General features: G+C 53.1%; 1 protein-coding gene across 1 annotated transcript in view; it reads right to left on the reverse strand.

Moving 5' to 3' along the window:
- Positions 1-12,672, reverse strand: part of LOC138819963 (anaphase-promoting complex subunit 4-like) — a 47,454-nt gene extending 34,782 nt beyond the window's left edge. The window contains 2 exon segments of the mRNA XM_070011552.1: positions 11,900-12,216; positions 12,547-12,672. Of these exon segments, the coding sequence (XP_069867653.1) occupies positions 11,900-12,216; positions 12,547-12,672 (443 nt within the window).
- Positions 12,673-12,970: the final 298 nt, after the last annotated feature.

Below are 12,970 nucleotides of genomic sequence, written 5' to 3' on the forward strand. Positions count from 1 at the left end.
AAAGCCCAGGACAAGCACAATAAATTTAAAAATGCGACAATGAACTTGATACATGGCTCAAATGGTAGAGTACCTTTACTCCACTTAATTAATTACTAATTTATTAAAGTATCACTTTAATAAACTGACTTTTTAGAGACAGGAAGCATAGCTCAAGTAGTAGAGTGTCAGCCAGGAGAGAAAAATCTGAGCATGAGCAAAGGAGGTCCTGAGTTCAAGCCCCAGTACTATCACACACACACACACACACACTCACACTCACACACACACACACACACACACACACACACACACACACACACACACACACACACACACCAATTGACTTTTGGTTGTTAAAATTATTATTAGAGAAGGATAAGATGACATCTAATACTAGTACCCAGACAATCATGCAAAATGTCAAACTGTGTTGAATGCAAAGGAATAAAGAATGATATTCTGGGGCAAATACAGGCACACTGTCTCCAAGGAAGGAAAAGAAGAAGGGGAGGGAAGAGAGGAGAGAGGGAGAGGGGGAAGGGGAGAGGGAAGGGGAACAGAAGGGGAGGGAAAAGGAGGGAAAGGAAGGGAAGGGGAAGAGGGGAGAGGAAAAGGAAGGGGAGGGGAGCGGAGGGGAGGGGATGATGACATACTATCAGGGACCCATCTGCCCCTTCCTCTAGGTTGAAATTCAAAAATGTTCCCAGCAAAAGAACAGAGTCTTGTTCAGTCTGGATGGGGGGCAGGCTGGGGGGGAGGGGTTGCTACACGGCGCCCAGGCTGATTGTGCTCTGCATTTGCAGGGCAGTCCCAGTCCCCCACCACACCCAAATAGCACTGCCCCACACGCATGACCCCGTAGATCCTGCTCTCTTTGGATGCCAGCCACTGACCCCCCAACCCGGCTGGCAGGGGAGGCTGCGGACGGAGGGGCCACATCCTCTAAATAAACAGACACCCAGGGGTCCCACAGGTTCTCAAGAAGTATTGAGCTCATCCACTGGCCAAAGAACCCACATGCTTCTAAGAGACATCGGGAGAGACAAGACATGAAATGTATCCAAGATGCCGCCAAAGCTGCTGGCTGCATCGGAGAAATCTCAAAACAAAATACATTCATAATACAGCAGGTGTATTATATACACCAGGTATAATACATCAGGTACTAGTGGCTCACACCTGTCATCCCAGTGACTCAGGAGGCTGAGATCTGAGGATCATGGCTCAAAGCCAGCCTGGGAAGGAAAGTCTGTGCAACTCTGATCTCCAATGAACCACTAGAAAACCAGAAGTGGTGCTGTGGCTCAAGTGGTACAGCACCAGCCTTGAACTCACCACACAATTCTGTACTGCCACCTACACACTTGGGAGACCTCAGCCTATTATGATCATGGGTGAGCAAGGAAGCCATTCCATCCCATGGATTTTCAGACAATGATCATAAACCTGTCCCTTAGCTCTTTTGCTAGAGACCTAGTGCTGTACCACTTGAGCCCAGCTCCATTTCTGATTTTCTAGTGGTTCATTGGAAATAAGAGTCTCGAGGATTTTTATGCCTCTGCTGGTTTTGAACCTCAATCCTCAAATTTCAGAGAAACTGGGGTTCCAGGCATGAGCAATAGGCACCTGGATTCTCCTGAATTTTTTACCCTAGCTGATCTAGAAACTCCATCCTCCCAATCTCTGCCTCAGGTGTAGCTAGAATGATAGGAGAAAGTGACAACACCTGGCTTCACATCCTTTCTGGAAAGCTCCTTTAAAAACAACAATGATTAAAAAACCCATCACTGAAACAGCACTCCCGCCGGCCATTCTTGAGTAGGGAGAATCACAGTCAATCTCCACATAGAGTCCGAATACACAGACAGAATGCAGGCAGAGACAGGCGCAGGAGAGTAGACGGTCTCCCAGATGCACAGGGGGGCGCTGGGGACATATGTACAGCAGGAAAGGGGAAGGTGGAGAGGACAGCGGCCAGAACTCAGCCTTGTGGGAAACAGGATCACCACGTGCGGGGCAATTTCCCGCCCTCTTGTCCTCCACAAAGTACATCAAAACCTGGAAATGGGCTATTTTGCAGGAATTCTAGTCATTCATTCGAACCAAATCAGCCTTGTGTGATGTGCGAAGAGACAAGGCTCTAGAAGGGCACTTTGGGGGACGTCCCAAAGCCAGTGCGGATAAGGAGTTCCTTCACTTACAATGTAAACCGTGCCTTACACCCCCAGCAGGCCACACACCAGGAGCTCAACTCTCAGGAGACCTACTCGGAAACCTGGCTGGTATCAGTGCCACCCCAAGTTCTGCAGCCCCTGTCTCTGTGCCTCTGAAGGGCAGCGAGAATCACACAAGGCCAGTCTCCTGAGGCCTCCACGTATGAACCTGACACAGAATGCCAAGGGCCAGCCACGAGCCTCCAAGGACATCTATCCCATCAGCACCGTAGCTGCCGGAAGTCACCACCAGCAGAGACCAGTCACAAGTACCAATGGGAGACTATCCTAGTCAGATTCACACCAAAGGCCTGTAGAGCTTTCACCCCACCCTTTATTTTTTTATTTTTTCAAAAACATTAATGATCTCAAGTTCCCTATGTCTAGAAACCTACTTGTGTTTTCCCTTAAGTGCTCTCATCTTGCTTTCTGTAAATAAATGTGGATTCACCGGCAAAACAGACTCCAGGAGAAGGTTCTTGAAAGGATCGTGTGTATTTCAGAAGTAACCTTCTTGGGTTTTTCTTCTTGAAACCAAAGCACCTTTGTAAATAGGCACAGAATAAATTTTAAAAGAAAACAGCTGGGCGCCAATGGCTCATGCCTGTGATCCTAGCTACTCAGAAGGCTGAGGTCTGAGGATCATCGTTCGAAGCCAGCATGAGCAAGAAAGTCCCTGTGAGACTCTTATCTCCAATGAACCACTCGAAAACCAGAAGTGGCGCTGTGGCTCAAGTGGTAGAGTGCTAGCCTTGAGCACAAGGAGGCTCAGGGACAGCGCCCAGGCCCTGAGTTCAAGTCCCATGACCAACTAAATAAATAAGAGGTCGGGAAGATTAAGGAAGTAAGATCGTGTTTGTTCCAGAAAACGGAAGGACAGAGAGAGGACCTGGGATGACGAAGGGGTGAAAAACCCTCATAAGACCTGACCCCAAAACCACTTAGGAAAAATGCTAGGAACAGAGATGAGGACAGGAGTTCGAGGACAGACATGCTCAGAGCTTATTTCTAGCTGAGGAGAACAATCAAGAATTGCAGCGGACACCCCCTTTGGGATGCAACTAGAGGAGAGAAGAGCTTTGAAATGGAGTTGGAGGAATTTGGGGAAACAGCATCCACACAGAAGGATGAAGCTAGATGAAGACCGAATGACCAACACAGGTGCAATTGGTTCAGCCCTCCTCCTACATGACTACAGCTAGACCGGCAAGGCCTTCCCTCCCTTCAAGTCTAGTCTCCGTCTCACTCCAGTAGATTCTACGTGCCCCTCCCTATGATAGGGCACCTGCGGCCCAGAACCCTAGGTAGGCCAAAGTGGAATTGTTCTCAAGTCATTTCCAGCAGAGGTGGGTGCAAATCAAACAAATAATGACCCTTGAGTTTCATCAACAATTCCTGGAGTTTCTAACAAGGAGAAACACACACACACAAGCAAGGCTCCCATTCTGACACTCCAGAGGCACACCTGGCCTGCCTGGTAGGAACTCCCAGCCATGGTCACTCAGTCTGTCTGTGATCACTGCCCCTGCCTAGGTGGAGCCCACCAGCCAAGGTCTGAAAACACAGATCCATGAGGCGTGACTTGATTTCCCTGAATATTGTAGAACCTACCACACACACCCGAAAACCCAGATTACACTCACTACCACTCCTCCCCAACCCACCTCCACCAACAGGCATCCAGAAGAAAAATAGCAGAAAAGAAATAGGTAAATAAATGAATGCACTGGGCTTTGTTCAGGAACACAGATCCATAAATCTTGATCTTGATTGGCTTTTTTTTCTTTTTCCTACCTCTGTACATCTGGGTTCCCATTTATTTTAAAACACAGAAAGGAGGAAGCCAAAAAAGGTGGTTGTGCAAAAACGACGAAGCCAGCCAGGCTAACCATCAGTGATTATAGCCACAGTCAGGTGAGCAAAGGTGTCTCTTAAGGCTTCCTCCTCCTCCTCCTTGCTCTTCCTCCTCCTCATTCCTCCTTCTCTTTTTCTTTTTCTCCTCCTCTTCCTCTCCTGCTCCTTATTCTTCCTCCTCACTCTTCCTCCTTCCCCTCTTTACTCTTCCACCAACCTCTATTTTGACATCCGCATGACCTGATGGGGCCCCAGAAGACGGGAGGAGGGAAGTGCTTTTATCTCCAATGAGCCGGCAGAGAGGTGGGAAGTAGAGCTGTGGCTCTAGTTCAAGGCCAAGGAAGCTCTCACCTACAACTCTCTCCCACCCCCCTACAACACCCGGAAGTCCAGTGAAGGATTCTGACCACCATGTCCACCTCCCACCCCCAGCCAGGCCTGACATCTATAGATCCACCTTGGCCTCTCCTCAGTTCCCCTCTTGCTCTGGCCTCAAAGGCATAGTCTTGTGCCTCTACCTCCAGGCGCTGCCCTTCAGAGACCCCTAAAAATTCATCCCCAACAGTTCCAGCCCCAGAGTACCACATCTGGCCTTCAGGCTAAAGGCCAGGTATGAGAGCTTGCACCTGTAATCCCAGCTATGCCAAAGGTATGCATGGGAAGATCACCATCTGAGGTCCCCTACCTGAATAAAAGCAGCTAAAGTGAAAAGGGCTGGGTGCCCAGCTAGTGGAGGAAAGCACCCACCCATTGAGTGAGTGAGAGAAAGAGAGAGCTAGAGAGGGGGGGGAGAGCAAGTGAGCACATCTTCAGCTGAGCCTCGCTTCGTGTTTGTGAATTGTCTTTCCGAATGCAAACCACAGCGTGGAGATTCGAAGGTGAAAAATCAATTTGGGGGCGGCATCTGTCCAAACCACAACCCCAGGGGCTGGGTGCTTCCGTGCGTGGGGTCTGCCCCCGCCCCTTCCTCTGTCCACATTGAGGAAGGAAGTGCTACAGGATTGGGACACGCCCAGAGGTTGTCCTGGGCACCCCCCTTCTGTCCAATCCCCCCCACACCCCTCACCCGGCCTGCTCTGCACCCCCAGTGAAAGTGGCCAGTGTGTGCACGGCACGGCCTTCACCACTCCAGAAACACAGGGGCCCAGGCCAGCCCCTCGCTGTGAACAGCCAGGCCTGGGCCCCCATCCAACTCTGTCTTGGCCGAGAGTCAACCAGCAGCTTCCCTTTCTTCCTCCTGGCCAGCAAGAAAGCCAGTGGCCAGGGAGGAAGCTTGCTTCGTGTGTCCTTCACTAGCCCCTCAGCTGGACAGCTCTGGTGCGGCTAGATCAGGGAGCCGGCCCCCTTCCCGCTGGCCAGAGAATGCATGCACGTGCCCCTCGTTATGTGTCTCCCTGAGTGGGGGTGCAGAACACGGAGGGCTGGGCCCTCCACCAGCTCCTTCTCCCTGTGTCCTTCCTCCTCCTCCTGAAACCACTCTCTCCTCCTTTCCTGCAATTCATCCTTCAGGGGGAAACTGAAATATGGGTGGGGAACATGTGGCTCTGGCCTGTCACCTGAGGAGCTCAGAAGGCTGAGACAGGAGGATCGTGGGTCAAAGCCAGCCTAGATAGAAAAACTCTGTGAGACTCTTATCTCCAAGGCACCAGCAAAAAGCCAGAAGTGAGGCTGTGGCTCAAATGATAAAGCACTAGCCTTGAGCAAAAGACAGTATCCAGGTCCTGAGTTCAAGCCCCAGGATCTGCATCAGAAAACAACCAACAACAACAAAGGAAGGGGAGGCACAGAAATGAGGCGACAGAGGGTGAACAAAGGCAGCCGTGGTCCTCAGTGGACACCACGTGGAGAATGAACTCTACCACTCCTGGATGGGGACGGGAGGAAGAAACTGGGGGAGAGAGCGAGGGAAGAGAAGACATGGTCCACAGAAAAACGAGCTCACAACCCAACTGATGTAACTGTCACCCTTCTGCACGTCATCTTTATCATCACAATAAAAAATCAATTGTGGGCTGGGAAGGAGGCTCAGTGGTAGAGTTCTTGCCTTGCATGCCTGAGGCCCTAGGTTCAATTCCTCAGCACCACATAAGCAAAAAAGCTGGAAGTGGCGCTGTGGCTCAAGTGGTAGAGTGCTAACCTTGAGCTGAAGAACTGAGGGACAGTGCCCAGGCCCAGAATTCAGGCCCCAACCAGCAAAAAAAAAAAAAAATTAATTGTAATATGGACTATCCCTCTCTCCCCACACACTCTTCCTGAGATATCTCACCCGGCCCTGAGATGGTCTCCAAGCACTCTGTTCCCACAGTGCTAGAAGGCAGAGAACAGAGTCCAGCCCCAGTGGTCACCCCATGTTTGGCAAATCTGTCTGTAGCAGGTATTTATTGAATAGTTGAATAGAGAAATCACACACACACACACACACACACACACACACACACTTAGAAAAGACAGAAGTTGGGCACCAGTGGCTCACACCTGCAATACCAGCCACTCAGGAGGCTGAGATCTGAGGGTCAATATTCAAAGCCAGCCTAGGCCAGGAAGGTCTGTGAGACCAAAAAGCAAGAGGTGGAGGTGTGACTCAAGAGGCAGAGCCGCCAGCATTGAGCAAAATCAAAATTAATTAATTAATTAAAAATTAAAAAAAACTCAGGGGCAGCGCTCAAGCCCCACAACTGGCACCAAAAAAAAAAAATCTAATTAACTAAAAGAAGACAATGTGAAAGAGAAGAGATGCCAAGATATCAGATAAGATCAATTACAAAGGGGGGGACCCAAAGAAAGAATAAGAAAGCAAATCACCCATTAAAAGAAGACCCACTGGACATGGGTACTGAGGAGCCGCCAGCCCTGAGGCAAATCAACCTGGAGACCCTGGGCCTCACTTTCCCCCATCTCTTAAATGAGAAGCCGGCAGTGGACATCTTTCTAGCAGGTCAGAGCTGGACGTTTCCGGTTTCCTCTAATCCACCAGACCAGACAACCCCTGCCCCCAGCTTCATTAACTCATTCATTCCTTCACTTAGTCCACACGTGTGTATTTCATTAGGTGCTACTAGTCACTCAACAATGTTAAATACAAGTGCTGAATTGAAATCTCTCTCCGCGCCCTGGAGAAGTTCACATACTTCCCGTTCTCCAGCAGGGTGCGTGAAGAGAATTTCGGGGCACCAAGTACACCCAAAATCCTGAGCAGGTGCCGGTAGCTTCGAGAAGGCCCAGAGAAAGGCCACAAGGCCACTAACCTGGGAGGAGCATGGACATCCAACCACGAGCACGCCCTTCCAGCTCATACCACCACTCTCCCATTCCTGCCCCCAGGGGCTGAGGCACCCAATGGGTTTTGTGCCACCGCCAGGGCCTGGGCAGGCCCTGAAGCCCACCCCTCTCTGGACTGCCTGCTGCTGGCCCAGCCCCGGCATCCTGGAAGAGGACATCAATCCCACCACTAATCTCCTGTCTCTGGAGAATCCCTTGTGGTTGAAAGAGGAGATCCACTCTAATAAAATGTGAACAACTCATTAGACCCATAACTCCCCTTTTGATCTCTATTTACAGAGAGGGTAGGGGAGGGGGGTGGAGGGACTCCACGAGGATGGGGCTGTGCACACCCAATGGCAGAGAAGGGAAAATGGGAGTCAACTGTGAGGAAGAGCTTTCTAGAATTGTCAGGGAAGCTTGGAGGATGGGGCTGAAAAACAAAACAAAACAGAAGAGCCTTGCCTGGCCAAGACCATCCACACCCCACCCCCTTGGGTCAACCTTTATCTTTGTAGTTCAAAAGAGGAACTGCAGGGGGGGGAAGGAGGCATGTCTCCGTTGATAGAGTGCCAGCCAATAGGGTCAGGGACCAAGTTCAAATTCAAAATGGAAAAAGGAAAGAGAAGCACACTAGCTTGGAACCACCAAACCCAACCACACACAGCCACAGAGGCGTGTCTCCGTTGATAGATTGCCAGCCAATAGGGTCAGGGACCAAGTTCAAAACGGAAAAAGGAAAGAAAAGCACACTAGCTTGGAACCACCATGCCCAACCACACATAGCCACAGAGGCGTGAACCACACATAGCCACAGAGGCGTGTCTCCGTTGATAGAGTGCCAGCCAATAGGGTCAGGGACCAAGTTCAAGTTCAAAACGGAAAAAGGAAAGAGAAGCACACTAGCTTGGAACCACCACGCCCAACCACACACAGTCAAACGGCCAGTTCTCCCTGCCCCTTCCTCACACCCTGCAGACACTGAAGGGACGTCAGCCCACAGAGGGGAGCACAGATGTCATTGTCAGTTGATTCTTGAACAGCGAAACATAAAATGCCATCATCATCTTCCCTGTCCTCTCCCGCCCCATCCTCAAATCCAGCAGAGATGAGAAGGATCTGGAAAGATGTCTTATGATGTAAAAAACATGCTGAGAGCCAGATCCACTCAGCCTGCTTCTCCCTGCTGAAGATCACTTCCTCCATCTGCTGATTTCAGCCCCGGTGCTGTTCCCTACCTGGCCTCCCCTGCACCAGGCCCTACCCATGGGGGCCATGAGGCCAAAAGCCAAGAGGACAGGGAAGAATCTGCTGCCATCTTTCTAGATGCAAGGTCCTACAGTTCCCTCCGCCTCCAGTAGGAGCCGCTCTTCTCAACCAGACTAAATAAAAGAAGGAGGAGAAAGAAGCCAGGCACCAGCAGCTCACACCTGTCATCCAAGCTACTGAGATCTGAGGATAGAGGTTCAAAGCCAGCCCGGGTGGGAAAGTCTGTGAGTCTCTTGTCTCCAGTAAATTACTGGGAAAAGGTTGGAGGTAGTGGTGCTGTGGTTCAAGTGGTAGAGCACTCACCTTGAGCTCAAGCCCGCAGTGACAGCACCCAGGCACAGAGCTCAAGCCCCACAACAGCCAAAAAAAGCAACTGGTGTGCAGAGGGGGTGATTTTTCGAGAGGGATTTTTCTCCTCCCTTCCCTATCCTGCCATTTATCCTCACTTACTCCTCTGCCTGCTGCATCACCCCTAAGAAAAAAATCACCCAGTAGCAGAGGCAGACTTTCAGACAAGACAGGCTTCCTAGAGCCAAGGCCAATGAGTGAGAAGAGGAGGCAGGCCGGAGCCCATGGGCCACCATCTCCATGCAGGGACCCCAGCCCGGCAACCCAGAAACACGGCCCCCAGGGGGGCTGGGACTCCTCGCTTCACAGCACCACTGACCCTTCCTGGGAAGTCTTGGTTTCCTATTAATTTCTTGTCTTAATTGCATACCATGCGTGCTCCTCATTGCTGTTGCTATTAAAACTACTTTTGCTCCCACCAGCAACCTCGTCATGCATGACAGGGGGGAGGGGGCAGGAGGAGACAAAAAGCCAACCCAACTGGCAATTCATGCAGCCAGGAGGAGAGGAGAACAAAGGCTCCCCCCTCACCCCGACCCCTCGTCTTGGGGGTCCCCCCCACCCCACAAAGGCCCACCTGTGGCCACTCCCCCAAAGGCCTTGGCCAGTCGGAACCCCTCACCCCCACTCGGGTCCTGCCCCTCCACATTCTCCTCATGCCCTTTCTCTTCTCTTCCTCTGCACCCACCTTCTGTCACCCCTCCCTCCCCATTGCTGGTGGGTCCTGGGGTCCACACATGACAGCTGGAAACCTGGCTTTGTCCTACTGGGTGAGTGGGGAGGGACGGGGGCTGAGACCCTGCCATCGCCCCAACCCACTCCACGCCAATCACTGGGAGACCCAAAGGTACTCACCTGCGAACTCTACCTGCAATCATGGCCCACCCCACCCCTGCCTCTGAGCTATTCTGAAGAAAGATGAAGAGTTCTCCCAGCCCACCTCCTTCCTGGAGCAAGCAGGTGGAGAAGCCAGCTGAGGGACCTCCAAAGTGAGCAAGCACCTCGAGGATGTGTGGAGGCGGTGGGACTCGAACCTCTCACTCTGAGACACCTCGGGCACAGACTGGAGTCTCACACACACTCTGAAACAAGAGGAGATGACTGGGCATCTGGCTGACATCCATCCGCCCTTTCTGGCCAATTCTTTTTTTTTTTTTTTAATAATCATCTACTACAGGGCAGAGGGACGAGCGCCTTCCGTTGACTCTCCATCTCAATGGTTCCAAAGCATTGCTGATTCACTTTTTTAAGACCAGAGATGGGAAAATAAGTAACACACATAAAGAAAGGGATGAGATATCGGGAAAGCATTATTGATGATTCTGCTCTAGATTCCTTCCAGACCTTGATCCCAAGCTCAGGCTGGTGTGTACCTGTTCCCTGAGTTTGCAGCTGTCTGTTGAGTGAGGCAGGAAGGTGGGCCCTGGAAGATCAGAAGCTCCAGCTGTTGCCACCCCTAGCTGGGTCGTGATCCCATCTTGTTTTTCCCTCAAGAGTTACCTTGGCTTGCCCAAGTGGCTCATAGAAGAATCATTTCACTAAGTCTTTCTTCAGCTCTCCTCCCCCGCCCCCACACACACATGCACACACACATTAAGATGCTGCCTAACCGACATTTTGCCATATTGTGAAAATGGATGAAAGGGGAAGGTGGGGGAAATGGAAGTATCCATGCGATTTTCAGGGCTGGTAAGACACACACACACACACACACACCACACACGCACGTACGTGCGGGGTCAGTACCATCCCTTTGTTCAGCACAAAAGCTCTCTCACGTGTGGACTCCCTTCCCACACACCCTGCATTTTGAACTCAGGGAGAGAGCCATTTGCAACTGAGGAGCTCCAGCAGTTTGCCCCCAAAAAATAGGGAGGGAAGGGGGAGGTGGGAGGAATGTGTGGGTATAAATAGATGTGTAGACACAGGAGAAATTTACAGCTCAGAGAGAGAACACATGGTGTGGAGGATGATTGAAAAACATAAAGAAATAAAGAAATCTCCCCCCCCCCCCACACACAAATCCAAATGAAAAAGCAGATTACAGACACAGTCCCTCCTTGCCCAGCTCAGGATTTTAAGGTCTCCCTCAGCGACCCCCTAGGGGGGGTGGAACCTGGCAATCCTGCCTCTCCAGCCAGCCTGGACCCCTGGGCGACCTGGCCTCCAGGGATGGGAGGCAGCACGGGACCAGCAGTCTGCCCTCGAGATGGCCGCAGTGACCCTTGCTGTAATCCTCTCTCCTGATTTTTAATGTAAGGGTGCAGATCATTAGGATGGGGTGGAAAGATGGAGCCAGGAGATAGGGGGGTGGGGGTGGGGGTGGAGACATTAGGCAGAAGGGGAGAAGTGGGGGGGGTTGGAATCTAGATAGCTGGAGCACATGGGCTGGGGAGGAGGCTCAGTCGTAGAGCGCTTGCCTTGCATGCATGAGGCCCTGGGTTCGATTCCCCAGCACCACATAAGCAAAAAGAAAAAAGCCGGAAGTGGCGCTGTGGATCAAGTGGTAGAGCGCTAGCCTTGAGCTTAAAAAGCTGAGGGACAGTGCCCAGGCCCAGAGTTCAGGCCCCACGACCGGACCCCCCCCCCAAAAAAAGAAAAAAGAATAGATAGCTGGAGCTCTTGGCGAAGACAATGGCATTTAACTAGAAAATCATCATTCACCCAGACGCCTACCCACCCTCCCACCTGCCCCCTGCCAGGATCCCCCAATAAAACCTGTTTGATGATGGAGGGGAAAGAGGCCGCCTTCTTTGTTAGAAGTCTTCCCCCCCCCCAAAAAAAAGCATTATTTTTCAGATCCGTTTTTTGGGGTGAGAGACCCAAAAATAAATGAATAAAGAATCACTTGAAGGGAATGAATAGTAGAGACCCCTTTTGTGTGTGTGTGTGTGGTCCGGGAAGGGGACAGGGGTGCGGGGAGCCCCTTGAGCCCTGTGAGGAGTGGGGGGGGGCACGGCCGGCGCGGGGCTCACCTGTATGGGTAAGAGCCGAACCTGTAGCCCGGCCGGTCAGGGCAGCGGCCAGCATTGGTGGGTGGCTCAGGCCTGGGGTGCTGCCTGTCATATCCACTTGGGAGGGAGCCAGGGAGCTTGCATGGAAATCTGGCCCTGGGGTCCGAGGGCACGGTGGGGCGGCCCCAGCATGGGTGGCGGGGTGGCGGGCCGGTGGGCTGGCGGGCAGTCCAGTGGGTCGGTCGGTGGGTGGCCCCGGTTCCCCCCTCCAGTGGCCCGAGGGTGGGGCTCCTACTGTCGGTGGGGCTCCGCGCCTGGCTCTTCTTCCTGACCCTCCTCTTCCTCACAGAGGCTCAGCAGTGGAAGCTTGGGGTGGAGCAGCAGGGAGCCAGCTGTGTCCCCCTGGCGGCGGTGGAGCATGGCGCCGCCGCCCCTTCCTAGGGGGGGGGAAGAGAGAGAGAAAGAGGGTCAGTGTGGAGGGGGGCGTGCTCCAGGAGACATCCCAAGTGGGTAGCAGTGGAGGGGGAGAACCGCACCCCGAGTGCGTGTGTGTGTGTAAGGGGGGGCGCAGGGCAGCGCCGGGACGGGCGACCCGAGGGGGTCGGGGGGCGGGGGGGGGGGGAGGCGCGCACACGGGCACGCGCGGGCCAGCACCGGCAGTCACTCACACTGGCTTCGGCTGATGCGGCCGAAGCCCCGGGCTGTGGGGGCTGACAGGTAGGGGGCACCCGGATCATGGCTGCGCTGGCGGCTGCGGCGGTGGCGGCGGCGGGGCCTCCTCCTCCTCCTCTCATTCCTCCTTTATCTCCTTCCTCCTCTCCTTCCTCCTTTTCCTCCTTCCTCCTCTTCTTCCTCCTCTCCTTCCTCCTCCTCCTACCCTGGCTTGTGCAGACAGCTCTGCAGGTGCCCGTGCCACAACCGGGGCTCCGCTCGCAGGCCTGTGCTGGCTCACACACGCTCAGCCCCGCAGGCCCCCGCCGTGCTCCCGCCCCCCCCCCCCCGCGCGCGCTGCCGCTGCCATTCCCCCCGCCCTTACGCATATGCGCACTGCCCGCTGTCCCCTGCGCACGCCCCCACCACCATCCCCCTTGC

The sequence above is a fragment of the Dipodomys merriami genome, unplaced genomic scaffold, assembly GCF_024711535.1.
Source record: "Dipodomys merriami isolate MVZ:Mamm:240054 unplaced genomic scaffold, mDipMer1.0.p SCAF_839, whole genome shotgun sequence".
NCBI lineage: Eukaryota > Metazoa > Chordata > Mammalia > Rodentia > Heteromyidae > Dipodomys > Dipodomys merriami.